Source organism: Strigops habroptila, chromosome 3 (genome assembly GCF_004027225.2).
Source record: "Strigops habroptila isolate Jane chromosome 3, bStrHab1.2.pri, whole genome shotgun sequence".
Classification (NCBI taxonomy): Eukaryota; Metazoa; Chordata; class Aves; order Psittaciformes; family Psittacidae; genus Strigops; species Strigops habroptila.
This window is the reverse complement of record NC_044279.2, coordinates 55,551,200-55,578,916: the sequence shown is the minus strand read 5'-3', so window position 1 is coordinate 55,578,916 and position 27,717 is coordinate 55,551,200. Positions and strand designations below refer to the sequence as shown.

Below are 27,717 nucleotides of genomic sequence, written 5' to 3'. Positions count from 1 at the left end.
CTTCATAGTAGAAAATTTTTCTGTATGTACAGCCAGAAACTTCTCAGTTTCATTTCCATTACTGTATTTTGTCTATTTAAACTACTATGAACCTGAGTCAGGACAGCAGCTCTGTCATCTTACTAACCTCTTTGTAGGTATTGAAGGCTGACATCAGGTTTTCCAGAAGCCTTCTCATCTCCAGGATAAAAAACCCCAGTTCCCTCTCTGCATGGTGTAGCTTCAGCCCCTTGAGTAGGTTGCTGTCAAATGAATACCAAGGAGAATAATTGCTTTCCTTGACCTACAGGCTATGCTTCTGTTGATACAGCTTAGGATTCTGCTCTTTCATGTCAGATGGTTGTTAATATGTTGGTGATTCAGCTCTTCAGAAGTATGTTGATTCAGTGATCTAGGGTACTAAGAGAAAACAGAAAATACAGTCAATAGGTTTGTTTTCTGCAACCTTAATACATCTTTCAGGTTTTGCTATGATCATGCCATCCCAGCTGTGGTGTTACTCCCCTTCTCCCTTACTCTGCTTCCTCCAGCCTTTACATCCGTTAGCCAGTTTAAATAAAATTTGTCAGAGAAATATGGGTATCAAAAATAGTGTTATACTCCTGTTTTTATCCTCGTGGGAATCAGCGAATAGGTAAATGAGAAACCCAAAGCAGCGCTCCCGAGAGGGGAAGCTGGGTAGTAGCAGCTTAATCCCTGATCCAATGCAAATAAAGGCTGATGTTTGGCAACTGGTCAGCACACCTGTACCTATGAACCATGTGGTGCTACTTGCATGTTTTTTGACACTTGTAGCTGTGTGACAGAACTAGTATCATTGCAAAGAGTGAAGGAGCCAAATGCATAAAAATGTGAAGTTTGCCAGTTATGTTGCTCCCAGAAACCTTTTTTCTTTTAAGTTCCGTAATGTGAATTTAAATGTAATACTCTGGAGCTAAACGTGGTTGGAGACAGGGTTTTTCTCTGGTAGGAAACTGGTGATCTGTAATGAATGCCATATCTGGAGTTTTTCCATATAAATGGTTTCCTGCTTGTTCCAATTTTTTGACTTGTTTCTAGAGTGTGTGTTTCCTGCACCCAGCTGCTTTTTAAGCTAGAAATTTATCTATTTGTCAACATACCAATCCGTAACATGTGTACAGGAAGAGTGGGTGTTAGCATGGATTACTCAAACTGTTGGTAGTCTGCTTCTATTTGTGAGAATGCATTTCCTTTTGCTTATCTATAGTTAGACCGAATAAAAATTTTAAGAAATACAAGTATTCTTTGACTGAAACAAACACATTTTTCATTCTGCTTTCTGCATCAATTGAAGACTGAGAATTGGTCATGTTCTGGTGGAGGAATAATTTATGTTCAAGCTGTTGTTACCTGAAGGCATAAATGTTCTTTGTATATTAGTACTCTTTTAGTTGACTAGGTAATGTTTCTAATGCCTGAAGTGTTAATGATTCTTTGAAGAGCTTATTTTTGCTTGGGATTTTCTGTTACTGTCCGTATAGTTGCTGGACCTGGAGATTGTAGTTGCATTTTACTAGATGCACACAGAATCAGCAACAAGCACTGTCATGCTCGGAGAATTTGCATTCTTACCCCTGAGCTTAGCTTCATTGCTTCTACAGTGAAAGATTCAAGAAACAGTATGTGGGTGAATTATTGTGTTAATGCTGTGAATTATTGTGTTAATGATGATTACTTCCGTGAATTTCAAAAGAAAATACTGGGAGATTATCAGAAGTAGTTGTGTATGGGCAGATATCCTTAATTATGCTTGTAGCCTTATTTATATGTAAGGTAAATAAATGTGAATTCTGTAACATAGCATGAAAGCTTTAATTTTAGCCTTAATATTTTTTATTGGTTATTAAGAGAAAAAAGCACAGCTTTTCCCACAGGACTGACATGTCCGAAACCATCCAAATAAAACTCTGTATTGTTCCTTGGCCACAAGAGCAGTGGGCATGGTCTGGGGTGGTCATTTTCATACATTCTCGTTTAGTGTTTATTTAGCACCTTTGCCTACATGGGCTTCTGTTCAGTGTCTGGTTTAAGTAATTGAAATAGATTATTAAATTCCATGTAACAGAGAAGAAAACTAGTAGTCTCTTTGTTGCTGGGGAAGGCATTTTCTTTTAAGCATAATGCATTTAAATTTCTCACTGGCATGAAACCGATCTTCATTACGTTTCAAAGGCAAGTACAGAAAACAAGTGGGACAGCAATATAAAGCTGTGGTGTGAAAGATACCTTTTTTTAACTGGCAGAGACAGATAACCTGCCTTTGAATGCTGGATGTTCGATTTTTCTGCTTTTTAGAAAACAATTGCAAAAACTGCTATTAGGGCAAAAATTTTGGTACTAACTTGACTGAGGTACTAGAGAACACTAGCGCAAAGCTGTAATTTTTTTGTCTTAAGTAACCTTTGTAATTAACTTAAATGTGGTTGAGACTTCAGCCTACACATAGGTTGCAGCTTCATTTACTGTTTCAGTGTATTTCAGAATAAAGTGATATAGTTCTTCATAATAAAATAACCTTGTGGTTTTGTTACAGTCCACTGCAGTTCCACGTTATTAGCCAGCTGTGTTGTCAATAATGTAAATGGAGAATAGTTTGAATGATCTCTTGTAACACAGGCTAATTAGTTTACCAGACAGACACCAGAACTGTTGTCTGTTCCATAATTTCTGTCTATAATTTCTTCCAAAATCTGGATGGTTTACAGCCAGTTTCACACCAGCTACTACGTGGTTTCTTCTCAGGATAATTTTGCACCTTATTTAAAGTGAGATTTGAAGCTTGTGCACTATTGACTCCATTTGCAAGCCCTGCAGATGATCCCTTGCAAAAATTCCACTGCCTTACTCTGCATTGTGCATTTCACAGACATCTCTCTTCAAAGGAAAACTTTGAGACCAATAATTATTTGGAAAAATTCAGTAGCCTCTTTGTATTGTGCACCATAGTTCCAATGAATCTGTGTAAGTGATTGAGACCTGGGATGATGTGATGGTTTCTGGATATTTACAAAATCTGCTGGTGTGGGAGATTACAAGGAGATGAGAGTGAGAAGATTGGAGAGTCTCTATAGTATGTATGTGGGACAGCCTGATGGGGTATAGTGATCACTTCCTTTGACTATCTGGGAGACTCATTGCAGAAATGGCTCCACTAAATGCAAAGCAATTAAACTGGCTCATATTGCAGCCCAGATCCTTACAGTACACTGGCATGAATTTTAGGTTACCGTAAAACACTTTCAGTGGATCACTGGTGGCTCAGGAACAGCGGGCATGGACTGGAACTTCTCTAGTAGTGGTTGTTAGGGAATCTGAGCTCTTTGCCTCATATTTGGACTGAGAAGTATATAGGTTTGTCTTGGGGTGGGTACATTGTAAGGCTTCTTTCCCTTGCTTTGCTTCACTGTGTAGTAAATCACAGGTGACTGCTAAAGCTGGCATCATGGTGACAAATGCTGTGCCTAACTTGGTCAAAGTATACATACAGTTTAATTGTAGGATGTTCAAGAGACTCTCAGTGGGTGTGTAAGGCAGTAGTAGTTAGCAACTGGTTTTTATGTTAAGGTATCACTAAGGCTGTGGTTTACTGCTTCTGTTCCCACTTAACTTTGAAGGAATCTCATTATATTCCAGCAGCAACTTTTTGAAGCATGTGTGGATTTTAATTGAAATTCTGCTTTCCCAGAATACTCACTTATTCTGTAACCAAACATCTCATTTGAATTGGACTGGAACAGACTGCATGGTTTATTTCAGTTGACAGCACTTAATCTAGATTAATTTGTACTGTTCAGCATTTCACTGATGGAAAATAAAAGGTAACATAGTAGGCATATCAGTTTGGCTACAGCATGAAAATCAAAGAAATAACATTTCCCAAGCACACGCAAGTATTGTACTACTGAAGGGTCACTGTTTGGTCAAGCTTTGGAGTATGACATCATACATGATGTGTGACCTTTGTCAAAAATAAAAAAAATTTGTGGAAAGAACGAGTATTTTAAAACTTGCATTGTTACCTGTATTTAATGTAGGTATAGTTATGCATGTTAGAACTGATGTGCCAGTTAGGTCTTAAGAGCTAGGAATACTGTTTGCTTTTCTTAGATATAAGCCTTGCCTGTTTGCAGATCTGTCTTCTGTTACTGTTACTTTCTTTGGTTATTGCTTGAGACTCTGCAATAAAATTGTCAGAAAGGAACTTGTAAGTGACGTGCTAAGATTTGTGTCTGAATTCAGTTTTACTGATCGATAGTCTGTTTTGGATTTCACATCTATATCTCGTCCTACCCACCTTTCCTCTCTTACCATAGAACTTGCATTTCAGAAAGCTGATCCATCCTGCAGTGTAAACCTTGTGATTTGTTGTTTTACATGGTATAAAAAAACACATCTTATTTTGGGGAGGGAGAAAAAGGAAAAAAAAGATGGAAAAGAGTCAAACTGCAGTCTAAATTGATGTTCTGTCTGAATTCCTTTGCCTGCCAGTTCTTGGTTTGAAATTAAATTTTAAGGAATTAAAGAATTTAATATTTGGACAAATATGGTTTGGCTATCGCAGAATCACAGAATCATTGATATTGCAAGGGACTTCTGGGGGAACCTGTTGGCCAACCCCCCTACTTACATGCAGATCAGGTTGCCCAGGACCATGTCCAGGTGGCTTAAAGACTATAAATAATATATGGGTATAAGAATATAAAGAATTAATCTTCATGCTCTCAAGTATTTTTAAAACTACTTTTATCATTAAAAAAAAAAAAAAAGCTTATGTGTCTTAAGAAGGTGTTTCCAAGGTTGAAATTTTGCAGATAATTTAGAACAGGTTTTCATTTATGTAAGTAACACCTTCTAAAGCTATAACTATGCATGATGATGGATGGTGTTACAGTGCAACATGTTTAGGTAAATTTCTTGTGGAATATACTTTTCTTAAGATAATTATGCTACATATTTATTACTAACAGCAGCTTGTCCTGAGTTCTTGGTAGTGTGGGTGTGTATGTATGAGTCCATTAAGATCATACATTATTGTCACAGCCACACAGAAATGTATTAGTGTAATTTTTGAGTTCACATGTGTATGCATACCCAGAAAACAAAAAATGACAGATCTCTACTTTGCTGGTTTGGTAATAACATAATGACCCCTTATCAAGGAGAAGTCAGTGGCTCTTACTTGATAGAATTTGTGCTTACGTACATACAGGTAACCCACTGCTTTTGAAGGCTGCATAGATGCAGAAGATAGAGAAGACACATGGCCCCATGCTAACTTGTGTGCATGTGTGTGTGTGTTCATCAGCTTTTTTTTTTTCCCTATTCACTCAGTAGTTTTTTGTGGTTTTTTCCTTCTGGAAGCAAGTATGAGCTGTTGATAAGCATAGCTTTTTCTGATTCAGTGTGAGAAGCGTGACATTGAAAATACCTCAGTAAAACACATGCTAAAGGAAGAAAGAATGTGAAATTCATGTCTGTTTGTGTTGTTACTATTTTGCGATACTTACTGCTGAAAACACCAGATTTACACTGGAATTAATGTTAACATGTTTAATATCTTGGCTGAAACAAACATCTGTTATGTTGTACATATTTCTTGCATGAAACATCATTAGTATTGTTGAGACATCTGTTAAATCGAACTTCTGTTTTTATTTAGGTTTATGAGTTAGATGGCATCCCCTTGATCCTGGACAACTGCAGCATTGATGACAACAATCCTTGTATCCTTTACAAAAGAATTCTAATTATTGAATATGACTCATAAGAAAAGGTCTGGAGATTTAATATGTTTATGACAGCATTGCTTTCACTCGGTATCTAAGTCTAACTGGCCTCATGAGTTTCTATTGTATTTAAAGGCTTGGTTAAGAAGTAAGCAAACTCATAAATATGCTTTCATAAACTGGATTCTAAAGTAATTCGAACAATTGTTCCATTCTGTTTCCTAAAATAATAAATATTAGCAGTTTACAGATGTCAATTCAGAGAGCTAACTGTGATAGAAATTTGAATTAAGACTGTGGTTTGGTCATTGTAACAGACTTTGGAGCTTTTGCTTCAGCTGAAATCTATTCAGTAGGCTGAAATAAGTACCCCATCAATTGTATACACTTATTAAATGTGATTGGAGAACTTAGTATAGAGACAAGGCTAGTAAGCTGGAATGATAATATGTATAATTGAGAGAATTAGTGATGCAGATGACTGAAATGTTGGGGAGATTTTAATATAAATGACATTGTGCTTGATATTTGGGATTTTCTTTTCCTGGGGTTTAAGACCAGAGACTTTCCAAGATAGATTGCTATTAAAAGGAGATAACATTATTGAACATAAACAGTTGTTAAGGAGACTTGTCCATCTCTTCATTAACTGCGTAGTAATCCGGCTGGTGTGTTCTAGGGGGTGAGCTATTATTTTCTGTCATCTAATCATTAGCTTCTTGTAAGTTTCTGTTAAGTGCGTTTGGAAATCAAATGCCTTTCCGATCTAGAGTAATGTCAGCTTTCTTATACTGAACACATGGAACATGTTTTTTAAATTAATTTGTCAGAAAAAGCTTGGGTTTTAACAAGTATCATAAAAAAACAAAGTCGTGAAAGTGTTCTGTATTCTCATAATTGTGTGCTGTAGAACATCGTCTGCATTTTAAATATATCTTAATGAAACAATGTAGGGACAGATGATAGCAAAATGTTACAAGCTGAGTGGAGGAGCAATGGATGTTAAGTGTCCTCTGAGTCATTCATTTTACTGGTTTATATGCAATTTTTTTACGTTCATCACTATTCCTGTAGTTGGAGACCTGGCAGTGTGTCACTTGACAGGGCACCAAGTAGCAGAGTTGTACTTCTATGATCTGATTCTAGTAAGGGGCACTACTGGATGCGGTGGGAAGGGCAGGCAGAGTTATGTTTTCCCAAGCAGAAGAGCAGCCCTGAGGAAACTGTAGGGAGTTTTGGTTCCTTTTCTGGAAAACACGGCTGTGCAACAACTTCTAGAATTTCTTTCTAGGATCAATCATTCATTTTAGCTGTTAGTAAAAGAGGATAAAGTTTGAAGCCTTCAAAGGGTAGAGTTGTAATTTATGGTCTTGAATGAAATGAAAATAAAATACCATGGGAGCCTTTACTGCATTTTGAGCAACATAGAACTTCTTACACCTTTTGATACAGGCTAACATTTTATGGCTGTGCTATAAACTTCTTACCAGAGCATAAGACATTGTTTATTTGGTTTTTAAAGATATAATGACACCTCTTAATATGAGCTTTCACTACTGATCCGTAGAATACAATATTCAGATATGTGAAAAAGTCAAGTTGAACTCGGGCAGAGGGGGGAGTAGCCTGCTGTGACGAAGTTTGCTGTGTCAGCTTTTGGAACACAGCTTCTGGCTACTACTCTGTTTATTGTTTTGACCTTGAGCTATTCCAGGTGCTCCTGTGCTACGTGAAGTTAATGCTCCCCTGCTTCTCTCCCGCCTGTAATGTTCCTTATCTGCTTCATTCTCAGCATGTCTTACACAGAAAGCAAAATAGGAGTTTGCAGTTTGTATCTGTCTACTTTCATCTGCTTCGCAGCATATTCTGCTACTTCTAGACACCACAATCCAAGTCTGTAATAGCATGTAGGTACCTGGCTCCATTGTATAACATTCCTTTGAAGGGATTCAACTGTTTCTCTCCTCCCTCTGTGCACACAGTCCTGTCTGCAACAAATCCATTTTGTGATGCTTGTAAACCAGAACAGTGCTCTTACTACAATTTGAAAGCCTACTTGCTTAAAATTGCAACATCCTAAAATTGCCTGCATTGTAACTTTGTGATCCAGGGTGAAATTATTTTGTCTCTTTATGTTTGCAAGGAAGATTAATTAGCAGCTCTTGAGCTGGGTTTTATGAGAGTTGCTGAAATTTGTATATGGTCACTCGGTGGTGCTGCATTTTACAAAGGTGATGTAGAAAGCGGCAAGCGAAAGCTCTTCAGCCATGGTTCCTGCAGGAAAGTCACATCCAGAAACTTTTCTTTGCATTCTTGTTTCTAGTGCCTGTTTTTTTGGTTTCAGGCTGTGTTACTCGTATTTCTCCTTGGATAAAGCTGTCTGGAAAAAGTTTAATCTGGATTCTTTTTATATAAGAACTTCGTAGATTTCTTAGTAAAGGCTTTGTAGGTGCACATTTTTGTTTTTGTTTATCTGTTTTGGAGACATCCAAGCTCTACAGCTAAGATGTTATTACGTTTTCTACTAGAAACAATATTCTGATTTTCTTCATTTTACTAATTAATTTCTGTTACCAAATTGCAAATACAAAATTTTCCAAAGAAAAATCTAACTTTCATGGTAAAAATAATAGGATTTTTTTTTTTTTCTGAACAGTAAAAAAAAACCCCAAACAATTTCCCTAAAGTGTGCAGTTCATCAGCTGAAGCTGGGTTGCCATGTTAGTTAAAAGAGCTCTTTATTACCTTTGAGAGGAGAAATCCTTTGATAAATCTTTTTATTTGTAGCGTATGGAAGCATACCAAAAGAGGAAATGGGTCTGCTCTTATCCTAAAATAAATTCCTTTGTAAACCTGTCATTACCTTAAAATTGCATCCTTTGAGATCCTGAACAGTTCTGTAATGTGCATAGAAATATCACAAGGTTTGTAGCTTATGAGATAGCTAGCTGAAGTTCAGCTGACATGTTTGCATTGCTTTAACTTTTTCAGTTTGAATTCATCTTTCAGTGCCCAATTTAGGAGAACTGTTACCTTGTCTAATTGCATCTCAGACAGACTTGCACCTTTTACATTCATGCTAACAAATAGTATTTTTTCCTTCAGGATATTTTGTGAGTAAAAGCAACAAAAAAACCTGCCGTCATTAGTAACAGACATGAAGGTGATTGTGGACACTTAAGAACAAATTTTCTGTGCCTCTTGCAATTATCTGAATTTGTATTTTATATTTTTAGCTTCTATAACTTTGCATGGTTGCAAGTAAGTTGAATGGAGAAATGCTGAAAGATGGCAGATTTTCAACTGCTAGTTATTAGGCTTTTAGCACAGGGTAAGAGGTACGCAGAGTGAGACTAGGGAGATGTAGTTCATTATAGACCTTGGGGTCTGAAGAGTTAAACTTCAGAGAAGGCTGAATGTCACTTTAACTTTTTTTATGCCCTTTAAATCTTTCCATCTTGGATTGGCTGTATCCTAATCATAACTGTCCTTCTGTATTCAGAAGAAAAAGGGGTATTTCAAAACACAAGTGGACTTGATTGCCTTTAGATTAAGGACAGGTTCTTTCATGAGATAGATAGATAAATTTTTAGTTTTGAAAATTCAGTTTCTTGTTTTGCTTCTGAGAAGTTTGGAGTGTTGTGCTTTACTTATGTAACCTGCGTTTAAAAACAAATAAATTAAACTTGCCACATATTGGAAGAACGGATTGGAGATGCTTATCTGGGTAATACCAGTAAGAAATTTACTCCAGAGCCTGCTTTTCAGGTTATTTGGGTAGAAAAGGTGTTCTAAATTAAAATATATTCTGTTTTGCTCTCTAAGCCACCATCTTCCTCATCCCTTACAGGCTCTAGCATCAGACAAGAGCCCTTCTTTTTGTTCTTGTCTTTTACCTCATCCTAAGCTCTTACCGCTCCTTTTCCAGGTTCATTTCTGACCTTTCACAGATTGCACTTGTTTAAGGCAAACGTAAGGAAAGAGACCAGCCCATTCTAATAAAAAGACTATTGACCCCAGTCAAACAAAAAAAGGTGCTTATGAAAGACTTTAAACAAACTAACCTACTTATTACAGAAGACTTTTCAGTTTACCTGAAGTTGTCTGGTTTTTCAGTACTTGTGGATGTTTATGCTCATGAGTAACACAAAGGTGTGCCTTTTTTTTCTTTTTTTAATTGAATGGTGGTCCTTAAAAATATTTACTACTCTTTTAAGAAAAAACATATTCTCTGAAGTACTGCAAGGTAGTAGCTGTTAATCAGTGGTAAAACTTGAAAATCAGAAGTGTAGTTTTGAAGATGGAATATTCTTGGTTTTTTCAGGATGCTTGCTAATCTGACCTTTTTGAGATTCTTACAGTAGGTCTCTTGATAAATTTTTTTTGTGAATGTCTGAATTTAATTGGAACGACCTTATGTAAGTGTCCATGTTCTATTAACCCCTGCTCTGGCATGTTTTTCTGTTAGCCAAAAGTGCAGTCCTACTTGAAGAAAAAATATCCTGCTGTAAGGGGGGGAGGGTGTGTGTGTGTGTACACACACATGTATATGTTTTTATGTATATGAGTAAACACCCAGCTGGCTATGTTTTAGAAGGAAGAATTTTTAGTATTTATGAAAGGAAAACCTGTGGTTGCTGCGGATGTCCATACAAAATGTAGAAAATATAACTTCATTTTCAGATAGTCCTTCCCTAAGCTTTTTCTGTTATATTCAGTCTGAAGGTCATCTGAGAGGTAGATCGAAAATACTTTTGACTGCATGGCAGCAGCAAGTATAATTATGGTTCATGAAACTTCTGGCTAAAGCTAGAAGAAATCAAGTTGCTACGGTCTACAACAATGGCAGTTTGTTTTTGTGAGATGCCAGCAAAGACTTTTGGGGGAGCTGACAGACATTTTATTTCCAAGTTACAGAGTGCAACCTAAAACAAGCCACATGCTGTAAAAAAGCCTCACAGCTGAACAGAAGCCAGTAGAAAGCAAAAATAGGAGTGTAAGATGACTTTTTGGAGTAAACCATCATACAGTTGAGCATTTTCACATAAATGTGGCTATCATGTATGTTGGCAAGAAAATACAGAGTAATGTTACATCAGTAATGGTTGCCTTTCTTTGGAAAGCTCGCTTTAGGCACAGCCAGTGCATTTAGTAGTTGGAGGTGACCCATTTGATTCTGTATTTTCATAAGCATACATAAAATCATGTTATTTCCATGAATATGGTCAGTGCAAAGGACCTAGACTACTGATGAAAACAGTCATGACCTCCTCATGCCAAGTCAACTTCTGCCCACTTGGAAGAAACTCCTCCTTTTCCTCATCCCATTTACAATTGCTTTGCTGCACAATTCAGTTTGAAGTGGACTAAATGGAAGTGTATTCTTTGCTAGAGGGCTTCAATTTTGCATCATTGCAGGTTGCTGCTGCTGAAACCTTTATCCTTAGACAAAGCACTATTAGAATCTTATTTTCTGTAAACCAATACTGATTGTGTCACTATGACTTTAACAAATAAGGTAGATAGTAAGTTTTCAGTGACCCAGCAGTGGGCGGGGTTCCGCAGTGAAAGAATGGGACTCAGCACTGGTAAAGAGCAGAAATTTCTTGACCTGAACCTTTAGGTTCATAGTGCCAAAGACAACACAAAATATCAGCTGAGTGGAAGCCAACTACCATAGATGGAACTGGGATGAAAAAAAAATGGTCAAGCAAGAAGGAATCTCTGTATTGCCATTCTCTAGTTCAGACTAATTCAACTCCTACGTGCCAAGAATTCTTCTTTAGAGACAGAGTGGAGGATTTCTGGTTTGTGGAATAAGCACAAACCTTAGCTCCTTCTCTATGTCTTACAATAATACTCAGATGAACTGGTCAAACTAGAAGCTGGAACAGGTACAAGTGTTCATTCATTGAGCAAGAACAGGCTGAGAGGGGCTTATTTCTTTCACCTTATTCAGCGGACCAAATCCTACCATGTTACTGCAAGTTACTGTGAATTCTTCATAGCTGTGTTTTTCTAGATACTGATGGAGTCTAGGGATCTGTGTAGTTCGCAGGGGAATCCCTTAATGTTGTATGATAAGGGTGGTGGTTTGGTTTTCTTTTGACTGTAGTAGTGGACCAGCTTCCTAAGTGATTTCTAAGAGGCTTCAACCTTTTTATTATTTTTCATGGTGAAAGGGGAAAGACACAGCTATTCCCAAACCCTACTTTTGGTTGTAGTTGGGAAGGTCATTGCCCACGAGTGCTTATTTCTGTCACTATGTATCAGGGCATTTTTAGTCTTGAAATAAGCATTGTGAGTAACCAGTCTTCTTGTTACAGAAGTGTTATAGCCTGAATTCCATTCTAAGTGGGATTTTTCTGTACAGTATTGAATAAAGTGTCCTGAATGAGGTTATTTGAAGGGGGAGGATCTAGATGCATTCACCCTGTTGAAAAGAATACAGGAGGCATTTTGCGTAACCTAATCTTCCTTTAAATCACTCTTGACACTGGCTTCATGTCTAAAGAGTTGGGATAATACAACTTCCATGTCTTAACCCATTGTTTATCTTTTCTGTGCGTTGCACTCTTTGGAACAGAACTTGGTTAAAGGTGGAGAACCAAGCAAAAAACCCAACCACCTTAAGCACAATATTTGGTAGGTCTAAATTCTGACCCAAAGACTACATTTCTGAAATGTTTATTGCAAGAAAATGTTTACTTTAGAATGAAAACAAAAATGTGAAGTTTTCTTGTGAGACGTTATACATCTACTAGCTGTATCATAAATCCATGCTGTTCCCCAAGATCAAATTTTCTCTTGTCAAACACAACATTCTCCTAATATGAAAAAGACTTTAGACCACGGAAAGAATGCAGTATGCAAGACAGGAAAAGATGCTCTGAGAAATGAAAGCGTTGTCCCTTTTTTTTTCCAGAAATGACCACAGATTAAATTTTGTGTTTGGATATTTAACAAATTTATAATTCCTAATGGTATATTTCAGGTTGCTGATTGCATAATTTCATGATGCAATTTATTTAATGCATCTGCAGGATGATTAAAACTCTGAAATTCAGAGTTCAGCATGAGGGGAAGTATTAATTTTCTTGAGAGTATATAAAATACAAAAGCAGATTTGCAGAGATGTAAATATGAAGTCTATTCCTTTAGTACCTCCCTTCTATGCAGCTCCAGTAATTGACAGCTACCATCATAAAGAAACATGTGATGTACAGGGTCCCTCTTTGAGCTGGAGGAAGTTTAACAGAGCTATACAGAATGCAAGAAGGTTTTTTCAAGTGTTACATTATAATATTTCTAATCCCTTGAGAAGAGTAATCTCTGTAGGTACCAACACATGCATGTAAAAGTGAGGAATTAAAGTTAATAACTCTGTTTCTAAACCAAATATTGTCATATTTGTCCTCTGCCCTAATCCTCTTGGTGGATTTAAATCCATAACAGGCTTGAATTCTTGAAAGAAAGCGGATCTTTAGTTACCAGTAGCAGCAACGACAACAAAAAATATATATATATAATCTTTCACTGCTTTTATAGCTCAAACAGCTTGCTTGATTTTTCTGTAGACTTTCTTTTGAAAAATTCCCCTATGGGCTGAGACAAGAGTACCAGAAATTTGAGACCCAAAGATTTTTTTTTTTTTAAATAAAGCTAGGAGTGGTTCAGAAATATTGTTGAGAATGGAATGCCTTTTACAACTGCTTTATCATATTTCAGTCTGTCTGCTTGACATTGTTTCTTGCATGCCTCCAAAGAATATTCAGATGTCGTATGGCCAGCATGATACCTTTATTCTGACATTATTCTGTTGCCATATTTTTGGTCACTGTTATTAAAATAATTTGTAACATCAACTGGTGAATGCATTGTCCTATGCAGCTCCTTCCTGATCCTTAAATCTTTTTCCATCACTTCCGCAGTTCAGACTTCCTTCTTTCTCTTTCTGAAGCTGTTTCCAAAATCTGACCTTTCCTTTCTCACTGAGGATATATTTGTAGTTCATTCCATTGAACTTCTTGATTTGTTCTTGTCTCTTGGTGGTCTGAGATTTCTTCAAGGAGATGCAATCATTTCTTGAAATTTCAGCAGATACATTTGTGGCTAATGTCTTTTTTGCAGAACATAGGAGAAAAACCTTAGTTGGTTATGATTTAGTTGCGTCTTTCAAAACACCCATTTGTTTAACCATTGTTATTTTTGGATGCACACTGGATGTCATCTGGTGTCTATGACACTGGAACTTGTGCAGCAGGAGTGGGAGTTAATACATAAGTTAATCAGAGAGCCTGAATCAATAAAATATTCAAGTACCATGTTGAAAGATAAACTGATATAGAGATCCTTGTTGAATCTGTATAATAGGTGACTCTCTAGAGATTACACATAGTAAAAGAGCTTTTATCCAAATTGTGAGTCAGTTTATCTTGTCATCTACCTTAGTGTGATAAATTGTAATTAGCTTGACCACATCTTGGGTGTTAACTAGGTTGGGTTTTTAAGTTTAGTGCCAAATTTTTGCAAACTTTTTTTTTTTTTACTTGTGTAATTTCCATTTTAATGCATTTTAGAAAAGCTCTTGATTTCTATATGAATCCATATAAATGCACATTAATATATTTCTGTGTGTAGGTGGAGATCTTTATGTGTCCAAGAAAATTTAAAATTACTACAGTCTGCCTGATATTTAATCAGTTTGTGAGCACATTTCCATCCCCCTATGCTTTAGTGTTTTACATCTCAATGTTTGCAGTAGGTTTTAATAGTAATTTGATACACGAGTTTCAACTTAATGGCATTTTGCTTTTTTTTTCTGTAAATGAGAAAAGAAGATAAGCTAAAGCGTTTTTAACAGGTAACAGCAATTGAAGCTTTTTCTTTTTTGATGTAACAACTTGCTAACTAGCTGGTACCTCTTCTAGATAACTAACAGATTTAGTTGTCATGAATTCTTAAAATGGGATTAGTGTAATAGAAGGAACTGTAGGAACAGAATATAACTGTGGAGCATTAGCTTAAGATTGATCAAGAGCGTGATTCTTTCTGTTTTAAAACCTGATGATTTGTAGTTACTCATAAATTATGGGTTTCTATTAAAAAAGTCATAATTTAAAAACAAATTGGCAGCCTAAGCAGCAAAAATGAATGTGTCATATTCATGGTTTTAAGCTAGTATTATAAGTCTGAGTATAGGAAAAAGTAAAACAAACTAGAGGTTATGGCATAATTTTATTTTTTTTTTTTAAGTTCTGTAAGTCTTGGCATAAGAGACATATTAAAAATAGCCTGGCATAGCTAAACATGTACTATGGCTTTTGCAGCTCTGGAGTGCTTGACCAAAATTTTGTGTTTAATACTAAGGTGTGTTGGCACTGTGCTTTTAAGTCCCAGAGAGCATGAAAAGAGGCACATAGAATATGGGTTAAACGTTTAGTTGGTAGGCATTAAACAGTAATAGCAGTCTGAGTATATAATGCTGTTCCATGTTGTCTTGTGTAATCTGTTAACCTGGAAATACTAGTGATCTGGGGAGAAAAATCCTCACATTGCTCTAGGTAAGAAGTGTCTCATAACCCAAAATCTGAAGTGGTAAACAGCACTTTAATGAACATTGGGTACCATATAGCTGGATATCACTGAAGTATATAGTTTAAAACAGTCATAGAACTAAGAGTGAACCTCATAATTTGGCTCTGGGTGTCAGAATTGGACAGTGCTGAAAATGTATTCTGAATGACATGGAGAGCTCGGATTCTACTTGTGGGAAGATAGGTAGGAGTGACAGGGCAACTGAATATTGTGAGCTTTTTGTTTTCCACTTTTTCTGAATTCCTAATAGCCAGAAGGTGCATGCAACTGTGTTACACCTCTAATCAGCCGTATAGCAAATTTCGGCAGAACTTGTTACATAGCTCTGGTGTCTATGCTTCAAAAGGGATGCTGAAAAATTCAAATGGAGGGAATAGGTACACAAATTATGCAAAGCTTGGAATATCTCCCTCAGTTTCTCTTTAGTTCATGCAAAAGGTGCTTACCGAGTGCCTTGATTATGATCTGTGATTTTGGGATTGGTTTTTTTTTTTCCTATAATGAAAATTGGTGTTTGGAAACAATTCTAAACAAATCTAAACCAGAAATAGATCACAGGCTGTAATAAATGAGATATTTGCCCAGTGGAACAATTTATTTAGAGACACAGTATAATCTCCCAGTCAATATTGGATGTCTTTATGAAAAAGGCATGAAAATATCTTGTACATGAAACAGAATTGACAGGCTTGATTTGAAGAGTGACTGACCTTTGGTCATCTGAGTTCTGCGTAGAAGTGTTGGACAAAAGAGGTTTAATGGTCTTGAAGTGTATTTGTTGGCAATTGATCCTTAAATGAGTGAACTTTTACTGAAAGTTACACATGCGATTTAACATGTCTTATAATCAACATGTCAGTTGATTATACAGAAGATACCACTCCCGTTTTAAAGAAACCTGTATCCCACAAGGCACATTTTAAGAAATGTATTCATCATGACAGGTGATAGGTAGGACATTCCGAGACTGATATAAATACAGGTAGTCAGAAAGATGGTGTTTGTCTGCTGGAGGAAGAGATAACCACTGGTATGGGAGGTTAGTGAAGGCTTGGGGGAAAAAAAATTAATGTACGGTTATTTTCTGCTATGAATGTTTCCTAATTTCTCTTGGCTGTGAATTAAGGAGAATGTTGCCTTAGTACTGAAACTAATTTGGTTACTTTAAACTTCGTAGTTTTCCCCTTTTGTCTATTCTGAGATGGTATATTTTGAGATCATTCTCTAGCAAATCAATGTTCTTCTACGGAGTGGAATTCGAGCTGCAAAACCCAGTTCAGGTTTTGGGGGATAGGCTTTCTCTCTTTACCAAATATTGTCCTGAAGCAGATTTTATGGGGAGTGCTTGCAGTAAGCATCAACAGCCCACTCAGGCCTTCCTGTCCTAGATAAGGAGTAGAAAAGGGCTGGCTGCAGGCATCTGATTTCATGCATGTCCAGTGAAGCTTTGCTGCCACGTAGTGGTAGAGATAGAAGCTTGTTTGGCGGTGGATAGTCCAACCCTCTCCTGATCCCTTGGACCAGGTGAGAGTTACCTGTAGTAGAAATGAACCTCTGCTTTGGGTTCCCCGTTGTTACAAATCTTATCTCTAGGAAGTGTGATCAGTAATAAATGCCTCTTCCAGCATCCAGTGGTGCCTCTCCACCTGGGAGGCTTCTGGGTTAGATGAGTTGTGCTCTGTATGCTCTGCAAGAGCCAGGTCAATCTGAAGAAGAGAGGATATTGCAGGGTGATACAGCACTGCCAGTTTCTAGCTTTAAAATCCAGAATGTGGTGACTGCAGTCATAAGTGATACTAACTGCTATGGAATAATTAACAATACAGGCAACTGAAATATTTTAGACCTTTTTATTCTACCTTCCAGGCAGCGTCTTTTAAGTTTCTATATGCTGAATTCTTGAGGTTTTCTCATGCTGATAATTTAGTATCAGGTATAAATAGAGTCCAAAGCATTAATTTTAAAAATATGAATTAACTTCTTTAAGTAAATAAATTAAGATAAAACCTTTAGTTCTTTACATTTTCTGTGATTACTTTTTTGGGGTAATGTCTTAGGCACAAGTAAATGTTATGTAAATATAAATAAAGAAGTTGTGGAGAATTTGTATCATCGTATAGAGCTTCTTGGACTTCATAAAACTACTAAAAGGTCCAGTGGGAAGAAACTTGCAACTTTGTAAGCAATTTGGCTGATTCTGAGGGACGAAGCTCCTGACTGTCTAACACCTCTGGTCAATCACAGCACATTGATCCAAACTGTGATTAACAGTTTTGGTTGCTGCCTAGAGACCTCTTTTAATGGTGAGAAGAATTATTTTCAAGTTGCTGTGAAACAAAAGTACTTAAAAGGACTGGAAGAACTGAAGGGGAAATGCTTTATGTCTTTTCAGTGTGGTCCAGTCAGGTCTGTAAGTGGAAGTGATTCTTCTAACGTGTCGCTTTAGTATTTCATTCCTGTCTACAGAAGTTTTAGTGATAATAGGATTACTTGTTGAAGACCAGAAAGAAATACAATTAACAAGAATAGTATTTTCATCATCTCTGGTTTTTAGCCCTATAGACCCATTCCAGAAAAGCTCTTGGAGAAGTTGGGTGGCTTTCACTATTGCATAAACAGCCCGTTTGACTAGGGTTCCAATCCTTGTGGGTTGTGTGTCTTGATAAGGTTTTGTACCTCTTCCTATGTTTGATTAAAATGTACTTAAAATTTAAATAGTAAAAAATCTGATTTAAATGAGGTAACGGACTTGGGCAAAGAATATCCTCTTTTCCTCATTAGGCCAACTGATTCTTAAGGAAGAAAGTTTCCTAAGTAATTTAATTATTGAAAATTAGCTGTAATGCAGGAAATGGTCTAACTAAAAAAAAAAAAAAAATTTATCTACATTATGTAAGGAATCAAACTCTCCACCAGGGATGTTATATTTAGAAATTCTTTAGTATTAATAACCATTAAGGGGACTTAAGAAAACAGATGTATTTCATTCTCCTTGTCACCACTCTTCAGTATCTTATATTAATGATAACACTTAACTTTTAAAACTTAACTGCTTGCTTTGTTTCAGGCAACATACTCCAGGTTACTTATGCATTGCTGCATATCTACCTTTCATCCATAGAATCCAAATTATTTTATAGAACAATTCATAAGGGACCTGATGGCTGCAATAGACTTGCCAATAACATTTAGTCCGAATTGGACCTCCCAATATGAGAATAAAAGGCTGGAATACTTTTTGGGAAATAGTTTGTAAGTCCTCTACTCCAGTAATGCATCACACTAGGATATTGGTTAGCGACTCCTGACAGTATGTGGTTGTGTTTTCACGCACCATTAAACTTATAAAACTGTCACTGTGCTACTGCAAGCACTAACTCTAACAACCTCTTGTAGCAGAATCCATATGAAGAAAAATGAGAGAATTGTTAAAAGTTCCCTTTGCCGTCAGTGGCAGAATTACCACAGGATTTAGTGGCACAGATTTTCATGGCTTATGTAGATGCCAGATAGATAGTAAAATATTTCATCCTTTAGGGCAGATTGGTAGCACATTTTCTCTGTGTCCCTTTCTTCCTGTATTCCTCTCCCTCCCCACCCCCAACAATTAAAGTTACAACCCACAGGAGTTTAGATGATAAATTTTAAATTGCTGTATGGAGATGTTACATAAGATGGAACACAGGGCAAGTTGATTCAGTTTTGTTAGTGTTTGTATAAGTCAAAATAATGTAGGAATCCCATAGCATACAGTACTGAAGCATTTTGAAAAGGAGTTGCTATAAACATGTGCAAGTGTTTGCTTTCATTCCCTAAACACAGGTAGTCTAGGAATGAAGGTCCTGCAAAATAAAATGAATTTTTTTCTTTCTTTTGTATGCCATCTGCACTGTGTCAGAGAAATTCTAATCTTTACTTGTCTATAATACTAATTAATTTGAGAGTGTAATATGTCCTGTTGGAAAAATCTAGACAAGGCTACGCAATCAGATTTACTGTGCTTGCTGCATTTCTTTTCTTTTATGCAGTTTCACAACAAACAGGCTCATGCTCTTATTTGTAGTAACTATGGAAACTTTAGAAGCTCTCTTTCTAAAGCTGAGCATACAATAAAGTGCTTAAAGTGTTGGTAGGATTAGAGACTCTAGAATATTTTTAATTTTCTCTCTGTGTCTCTATCTTTGGAAAGGAGCAAGAGGGTAATGTGAATATTAGCTGGGGACTAGCTTTAATCTCTGCTGACACTTAAGTCTGTCTAGGTCTGCACACAGCCATCCAAAGGTCTTAGCCTCACACAGCATGCGAACAAGGGAAATCATGCATATTCATGACTGAATTTACAATGGAAAACCTACATACAGAAAAGAGTTTTTGAATGAGTGAAAATGTTATTGAAACCATTTTGCAGCTTCAGCTACAGTAGTCAATAATGATAAATGCCATAATGATGATAGAGTTCATATGATAATGGGTAAATGTCTTAGATATTATGTAAGCATGAATGGATATGATAATATGAAAACATCATTTGCTGTGGGGTTTAGCAGTGTTTTTGTATTGAAGGACATAAAGATGATGGTAACAGGATTATTCCCAAGGCTAATACACACAAAAAAAACTTTGAGTACTTTTTTTTTTTTTCTGTGTGGCACTTTGCATGATTGAGAACTGTCACTCTTTGAAAATTACTTTTATTTTTTTTTTAGGAGGTTTTCTTTTATGCAAGTGCTGTATTTTATGCAGAGCTGTATTTTAGGAACAGAACAAGAGAAGTCTGCGCCTCATCCCAGGAGCAGAGACAGGGAGGGTGGTAGCATGTTTCTCACAGTCCACTGGGAGAACTTCATGTTACTTTTTGGCACTTGTGAAATGCCTTGAATCAGACCTCAGAAAGACCTGTTTAGGTATCAGCCTTTGTTCTTCTGCATTCATCAGCTTGCATGCTTTACTATTCTGACATTTATTCTCACCATTGGAGCTGCTGAGTGAGATCCTGCTCATACACGATTTTATTTCTTTGCTATTTTATTGTTGTTTTATGCACACAAATATAATCTTCAGTGTACATACTTGGTTTACGTAACGAAATGAAGGAGGTGTGCGGCATGTTTCCTGACAAAGTCTGAAGAACTGTCAGAAAAAAAGCCCTATAGTTGTTACTGCTTTGCCTTTTTTTATTTTCCATTCTGGGCTGCTTGAATGTGAAAAATATAAACTGCTATTAAAAAACAGGGGGCTGTTTCACCGATTCATGCCAATACAGCGTTGTTCCCTAGCCATGTGTGTTTCCTGTGAAGTTTGTCCAAGCCACTCTTCATCTAAACTACTCTCTCTGTTGAGGATTCCTTGTGTGCTTTTCATTTCAGTCCCTTCTCAATTCTCTTTTGGCATCTAAGTAGCACTGTGCTTAGGTATGGTCATAAACTTTATTTTTTTGTCTCCTGTACACTTAGTTTATTGATTCCCCTCTCTTAAAATGAGGGCAGGATCTGGTCTTACATTAAGCAAGCTGGTCCTGCTGTGTGCTGTTGCTCACCCGCATTGCCCAGTGCATCCCACAACCCAACATGGAAGACTGCCTCTGCTGAAAGTGTATAAGCCTAAGGGGTAGTTGGAGGTAGCAGTAAGGTAGACACAGCCATCAGTGCAAGGTGCATAGAGAAAATGGCAAGATTGCTACTGTAAGAATGTGCATGCAGTGGTACTAGATTTTCCAAATGCTGTCATGATAGATTGTGTAAGAAAGTCCAGTTCCTGTATTTTATTGTTTTGGCTGAAGTTCCCATCTTCCACAACTCAGGATTTTTTCCCTCCAGTCACCCCCTGGCAAATGCCAGTAAGAAGACTATCTTATCTCTGTGCTTAGACACTGTCCAACCCAAAAGACGTCAAGGAGATGAGTAAATTATGCATATTCTTCTACTGGATGTGAAGCTACATGTAGTAAATAATTAGTGCCCTGCAGGCAAATCGCTTTTGTGTGATTCAGAATGGCTTGCCTCCCATATGGGTAACTTGGGAAAGATTATATCGTAACGTAGCTTTTCAGCTGCAGAATTGGGACTAACATCCCTGACACTTCGTAAAATAAACACTGTAGTTCACTTGGAAGATGCCTGACTGATAATCCTTGGAATTTAAATCCTTTGTCTATGGCCCTGACATGTGCTTCAATCCTGGCCTCAAGGGACCACCGTAGAAGGTGAATGAGTTGCAGCTTGTGCCCATTTAAACATGAGCAGGAGCTACCTGCTGGTGATCTTAGTGTCTCTTCTGTTGGCAAGTTTGTAGAAGCACCCAGGCACAAAGAAATTAGTTTAGATATCATTAGAAGTTAAATACTTCTTAAGCATCTTCCACATTATTTGTGCCGTTTTCAGTTGTTAACCTGTGCAAGAGGTGTTTCTCTTTTTCTACATTTCTCCAGCTTTTACGGGGGAAAAAATAGTTGTCGTCTTTCTTGTACCTGATTTATGGCTCATTTTGTTTGCCAGTCCTTGGAAGTATAGTGTTGAAGTGTTCAGATCCTAAAAACAATGACTTTTTTTTTTTAATCTTGCTAGAAAGATCATTGGAACATTTCAATCAACTGTAATTTTGGCTTAAAATAATATGTCCTTTTAATTCTTGTGTTTGTGTTTTGTTTCTATTTTAATTCAAGATAAAACCTAGTAAAATTGCCAGAAGTTAATGGACATACCTCATTTAGACTTAAATTACCTCATATGCAAGTATTTGCAGGTCCAGAGTCACTGCCTGTAAATGCCTTTTTAAAACCCTTGTTTGCTGCTGTTTTTCTGGGTTCGAGGGATGGGGGAGGGGGACAAATGCAGTAATAAATTAAAATAAGCATTGTTTCATTTTTAAATAAATTATCCTTAACTTTGTCCAACAGTTGTGAACCCATGGGCAGTATACACTATCCGAAATCTCACTGAACAAAATGAGAGAAACCAAGAGCTTATTGCGCAGATGGAGGAGAAGGGGCTGGCAGACAATTCTGCCCTTGAGAGTATGGGCTTAAAGATAGAGAAACAAGATGACAAGTTAATTCTGAGATCTGTCAGGAAGAAGCCCTGATGAACAAAAAATTAAGAACAGTTAATAAAAGTAGATTTCTCTTTTAAAATATTTTTCCCTGCTCAGGCATTCAAGATTTCTTCAGTTTTAGTTCCAGTCTGCTGGAAGTGTTACATTCATGCTCAGAAAAACTGCCGAATGGTACTTCTGCCTCGCTGTTGTAAACAAAAGGACACTTACACATCTTCTAAATACCTAGATAAATTAACCTATGGAAAAAGATCTTTCTTTTCAGATGCTTGAAATTTCATTACTTTCTTGTTTCATTAGTAGAAAGATCTCATGCGTGCAGTAGTGAGCTGTTAAAATTTCCATTGTTGAACCTGGAGATAACTATCATTAAAAACTCAACAAAGAAGTAAGTGCTTTGCAGTCTGCCTTCTCCACGTAAGATACGTGTGCTGAGTCAGAGCTAAACAATGAAAGTTACTTGTTTTCAATCATGGTGCTTAAGTATCAGTTCTTACATAAGGATTGGTGGAACACTGGATGTACATAAATATTTAGTGAATTAAAGACAATATGCCTTCTGTGTATTTATATTATTAGTAAATTGTCTTTTCTACCTTGTTACCTTTCAGTCTTCATGACAAGTATATTAAAAACAAAGCTGAAGCTGTTGTGGCAACAGATGCTACATTCCTTTGCACTGGGGCATGTCTCTGTTTTGGAGACTTGGGTGTTTGTTTGAATTTTATTTGTTCCTTTGGATGGTAAGTCAGCCTACTTTCCTTTTATTTTGCACTTCTCATGGGTTTTCTGAACTCTGGCAGACTGCTGAAGAGGTAGTTTCTCACTGTGATTAATTCTAGCAGTTTCTTTTCACCCCTCTGCCTTTCCAAAACATTGACAAAACTCATTTCCAGTTAATTAATTCAAGAGAGGCAGAAGAATGGAAGGCCCTGCCTCTTCATTTTGGGTACCCTCCTGTATTGTTGTTGGACCCTGCCACTGTGGAATGTGGCATGAATGAGATGTGGGGAGAAGGGGGGTGAAGAAGGCGGGGGGTGGGGGGGGCATGGTTAACTCTGTGTGTGCCATAGCTTTGCCCTGGTAGCCAAGAAGTGTAATCCTGCATGCATAAGCAAAACAAGAATTACAGCATAATATCACTAGCACTTGTATATCAGTGCTGTCATTTGATTATCTTCAGTTGTGTCTAACAGGAGGGTCCCAGAAGAATTAAATTGTTCATGTTGTTGTCATCATTTAATCCTATTCTCAAATGGAAAGGCAAGTTTATGTCCTAAAACTACATGTAGATGTAACAGACATTCAGCCATGTGCATCAGCCTTAGCTGCTCTAATTCGTTTTTTGATCTGAAAATGGAAAAAAAACACATGGTGCTTTGAACTATGAGAAATACATAGTCATTCTTAAAATGGATAGTTAGTGTAGCCAGACTACTAAGATATTTTCAAGTTAACCATAAAATTAAGTGTCTACTGTGCTGACCAGGTGGGACTATGGAATTGACCTAGTGGGATTTTAGTAACCTGCTGGTTTTAAAGGCAGTGATATGAAACTGCTGTCTTTAGCCTTTTATTAAGTAAAAGATGAATATAAAGGGATATTGGCAATAGGAACAGAAACTGTAACTTTTGTTGCTTTTAGTGACTTCTTACTTTAAAAACAAATGGGGAGAAAAGTGTTTGTTGCTTGTATTCATATTTATTCTTTGCTAAAACAAAGTGCTTTGTTTGCTTTTTGAAAACTAATTTGACAGGACATTTCAGCAGGTGTTAAAAACTGTTGTGTTTCAAGTGGTGGTTTATAAAGTCATTTCTTATACAGGTAGGTGCTTTTTGCTAGTTGAATGGAAAATAATATATGGGTTGGGTTCTTCTTGAGCACATGGTCTGTCACTTTGTGGTTTCTGAGTGATTTCCATAAGCCTTAATTCTTGTGTTTAGGCCAGGATTCATTTAGCAGTTAAATTACTGTGTCACATAAGATTTACAGCTGGTTTTGTTTTTAATCTTTTTCTCCATAACACAATGGAAAAATCATACTTATAGCACCCTAGTTGGAAAAAAAAAATTTATTCAGAGAGCTCCATCATTGAACTTTAAAAGAATTAAACTTTTTTCTAATGAAGGAGCATCAAATATAATAGCACCTAGAAGTAAAGTGGAGTAATTTGCAAGTGAGTAATTACAAAACTTCAATAATTTTTATTTTAGCACCACTACTTAGCAAATTCATGTTACACAATTTAACAATGTGAGGGGAAAAAATAACATTAATTATTCTGAACAGAAAATTAACTTTCTGTGTAAGGAAAAAATGCAAAGAATTTCCTTTTATTTAGGGTAGTAAAGAGTTAAAATCCTGTTCACAAAGCAAATCCAGAAAGAACTTTGGTTGTGGAAAAAGCAGTGGGAGTCCCTTTTTCCTTTTAAGCAGTTGGGAAAAGACAGGGTTTGGCTTTTTTTTTTTTAACTTGATGGTTGTATACCCGCCAGTGGAATACACACAAACCCATAAATATAAGCCAAATGATAACAAACACAAATAAATAAAAGGGTTTTGTGTGTTTCAGTACATAATGGAGTAATAGTTGTGTTTTCTAAATGGGAAATGTAGGGCTTTCACAGTGGAGAACATGCTGTGAGTGGCTGGCTTTTGATTTTCCTAGATGGATTAATTCTCAGAACACAACAGCTTCCCTGTCCTCCCCCAGTGGAGTTCCAGTCTCCAATAGGCTTGTTTTATATGCTGGGGGATTAATACAGCACAGCAATCAGTCATAAAAAGCAAGCTTTATTGAGTTTGTAAAGGGACAGAACAGTCAGATCAAGTCTTGTGACCATCTTATTGCTTTCGAGTGCTTTCAAACAATAGTGATCAAATCCTTCTTTTTTTTTTTTAAAGGTCTGTTTTTATAATAAAGAGAATAGGGAGTTGGTTTTTCATCATAAGTGGATAGATTTTTAAAGAGCTTTCTTGCAAATTGTGAGAAATAATTGTTTGCAAAGCTCTGAATTTTCACTGCTTTTAATAATTTAGGTTTGTTTTGCCTAAAGCACTTGTAAAATACATTTTTAAGCACAACCAATAAAAAATAAAATCCAGTGCAGTTAATTCCTTTGTCACAACCTTTAAATAGCAGTTGGCATTGTGTTTTGAGCTCAGTGTGTTTACATAGCAAGAATCCCAAAAACCACTCATTTATTTGCAAATAAAAAAGCGCTAAAAATGTGTGGCTGCACCCAAAATTATGTTAAATTTTGGTATGTAGCCTTATCTATATAATTGGATTATGTTGACAGAGAATTTGCTGTTGTCTTATGGTACTCTTAAGTAGACTTCTTCTATGATTATATGTGATTTCTATGATTCTGTGTGACCAGAGAGAAGACGAAGACTCCCTTTTTACAAGGGGTCACATGGAAAAGGCAAGGGGTAATGGTCACAAGTTCCCCGTGGGGAGATTCCAACTGGACACAAGAGGAAAATTTTTTGCAATGAGAAAAATTCTCTGTGAGAATAATATCCCCAGGGAAGTGGTGGACTCACGAAGTGCTGGACACATTTAAGATTCAACTGGACAGGGTGCTGGGACATCTAGTCTAGGTCATGCTTTGCCTAGACGGGTTGGACCACATGAGCCTTGAGGCCACTTGCAACTTGGGTTTCTATGATTCTGGGGCTTCCTTGTGGGATATATGCCGCTTCGGTTTCCGAAGGAGGGGGCCCGTGGCTGTGCGGTGCTGAGCTTGGCGGCAGTGGAGTTCCGCCAGTGCTGTCCAAGGTTCTGACCAGACTGCCCATCACCCTGCAGAGGAGAGCTCTGCAAACCGCCCGTGTCCTTCCCGAGGCAAGCAGCCCCACGGGTTTATCACCATCCTAATTTCCTTTAGAGTTTCTCTGCAGTGTGTTGAGGCCACAGCTGGGTAATAGTGTGTGTGCTGCTGTTGAAATGTACTTGAAGACAAATATTTCTTGCTGTGTTAGATGCAGAAGATATTTAGGTCTTTGTTTATGGGCAGACCTGTTAGCAGTGTCTCTGGTTAGGGTTAAATGATACTTCCCATGTTAAGATCTGATTCCAGTTGCTTATAGCTTGGCCAAATTGTAACCATTCAAGTGGAGAAATTTTCCATGCTGGTTTAGGTTTAATTGGTTTCTTCACAGGAACTTTCCCTCACAGTGGTTTCTGATAAGATCCAGTTATTTATGAGGATGAGAAGCTGGCATTGTTTTTGTATATGCTATCCCTAAAATAATTGTCTTAAAGACTATTCCGAATATAAATGAGGGTTATGGATTTCCCTCTGTCATAATTCAGTCCAAATTTGGTCACATTGTAAGCTCTGGAAATCCTTAGTTTATACATTGTAAGTAGAGGCTTGTGAGAGCTGAGCTACTAAATTTGCTGAATTTGCTTTTGCACTGTCTTTGTTCCAGTCATGAATCCAGGGCCTGTACATGGCATTTTCAGCAGCTACTGCTTCTCACTAATGTGGTGCTGGCAAAAGAAATCAATAACTGAGAGATTCTCTGCACATCTCTGCACAACAGAGAGATTCTCTGCCTAGTGGTGTCCATCTAACATGGAGTTAGGAACTGCATGGACTGGAGAAGACAGCAAAAAATAAAAATGGATCTCAGAGGGTGAGAGAGAGAGTAACTCAAGTCCAAGAGAGGACTACTGGAAAATGGAGAATGCGTTATCAGTCTGTTTGTAAAACAAATGAGGGTGTATGATTATTTTGCAACATTCCTCATGGGCTCTGACAGTTGTCGAATTTTACTGTCCAAAAGGTATCCTTTAGGAAGAGCCAGACAGCAAAGTATCCTTGAGTCTGATAAAGCAATTAAAAGCAGCAGAGCCAATTCTGTCAGAAAATACTAAATAGTTAAAATATTTAAGTGAAAATCAGAAAATATGTAAATAAATCAGAATTCTAATTTTTCACGTTTTCATAGGGAAATGCAGTTGGAGGTAAAGACAAATGGAAGTCCAGAGCATTTAAAATGTCATCCTCTTTTTGCTGCATGGCATCTCACCTCAGTACAAAAGCACAGTTAATGCCTCACCAGTAGTGATGTAGAGGCATCACTGGAGCACCTCGTGTATGAAGACAGGCTGAGAAAGTTGGGGCTGTTCAGCCTGGAGAAGAGAAGCTGCGTGGAGACCTCATAGCAGCCTTCCAGTATCTGAAGGGGGCCTACAAGGGTGCTGGGGAGGGACTCTTCCTCAGGGACTGTAGCGACAGGAGAAGAGGTAATAGATTTAAACTAAAACAGAGGAAGTTCAGGTTAGGTATAAGGAAGAAGTTCTTTACT

General features: G+C 37.1%; 1 protein-coding gene across 4 annotated transcripts in view; it reads left to right on the top strand.

The window, feature by feature from the left end:
* Positions 1-24,448, top strand: part of ATXN10 (ataxin 10) — a 103,915-nt gene extending 79,467 nt beyond the window's left edge. For all 4 annotated transcript variants that reach the window (XR_003990465.1, XM_030478728.1, XM_030478727.1 and 1 more), the window contains 2 exons: positions 5,681-5,744; positions 22,240-24,448. Coding sequence is in view for 3 of the 4 variants with exons in the window: in XM_030478728.1 (XP_030334588.1) it covers positions 5,681-5,744; positions 22,240-22,424 (249 nt within the window). In the remaining variant the exon portion in view is untranslated. The remainder of the gene's footprint in view (positions 1-5,680; positions 5,745-22,239) is intronic.
* The last annotated feature ends 3,269 nt before the right edge of the window (positions 24,449-27,717 follow it).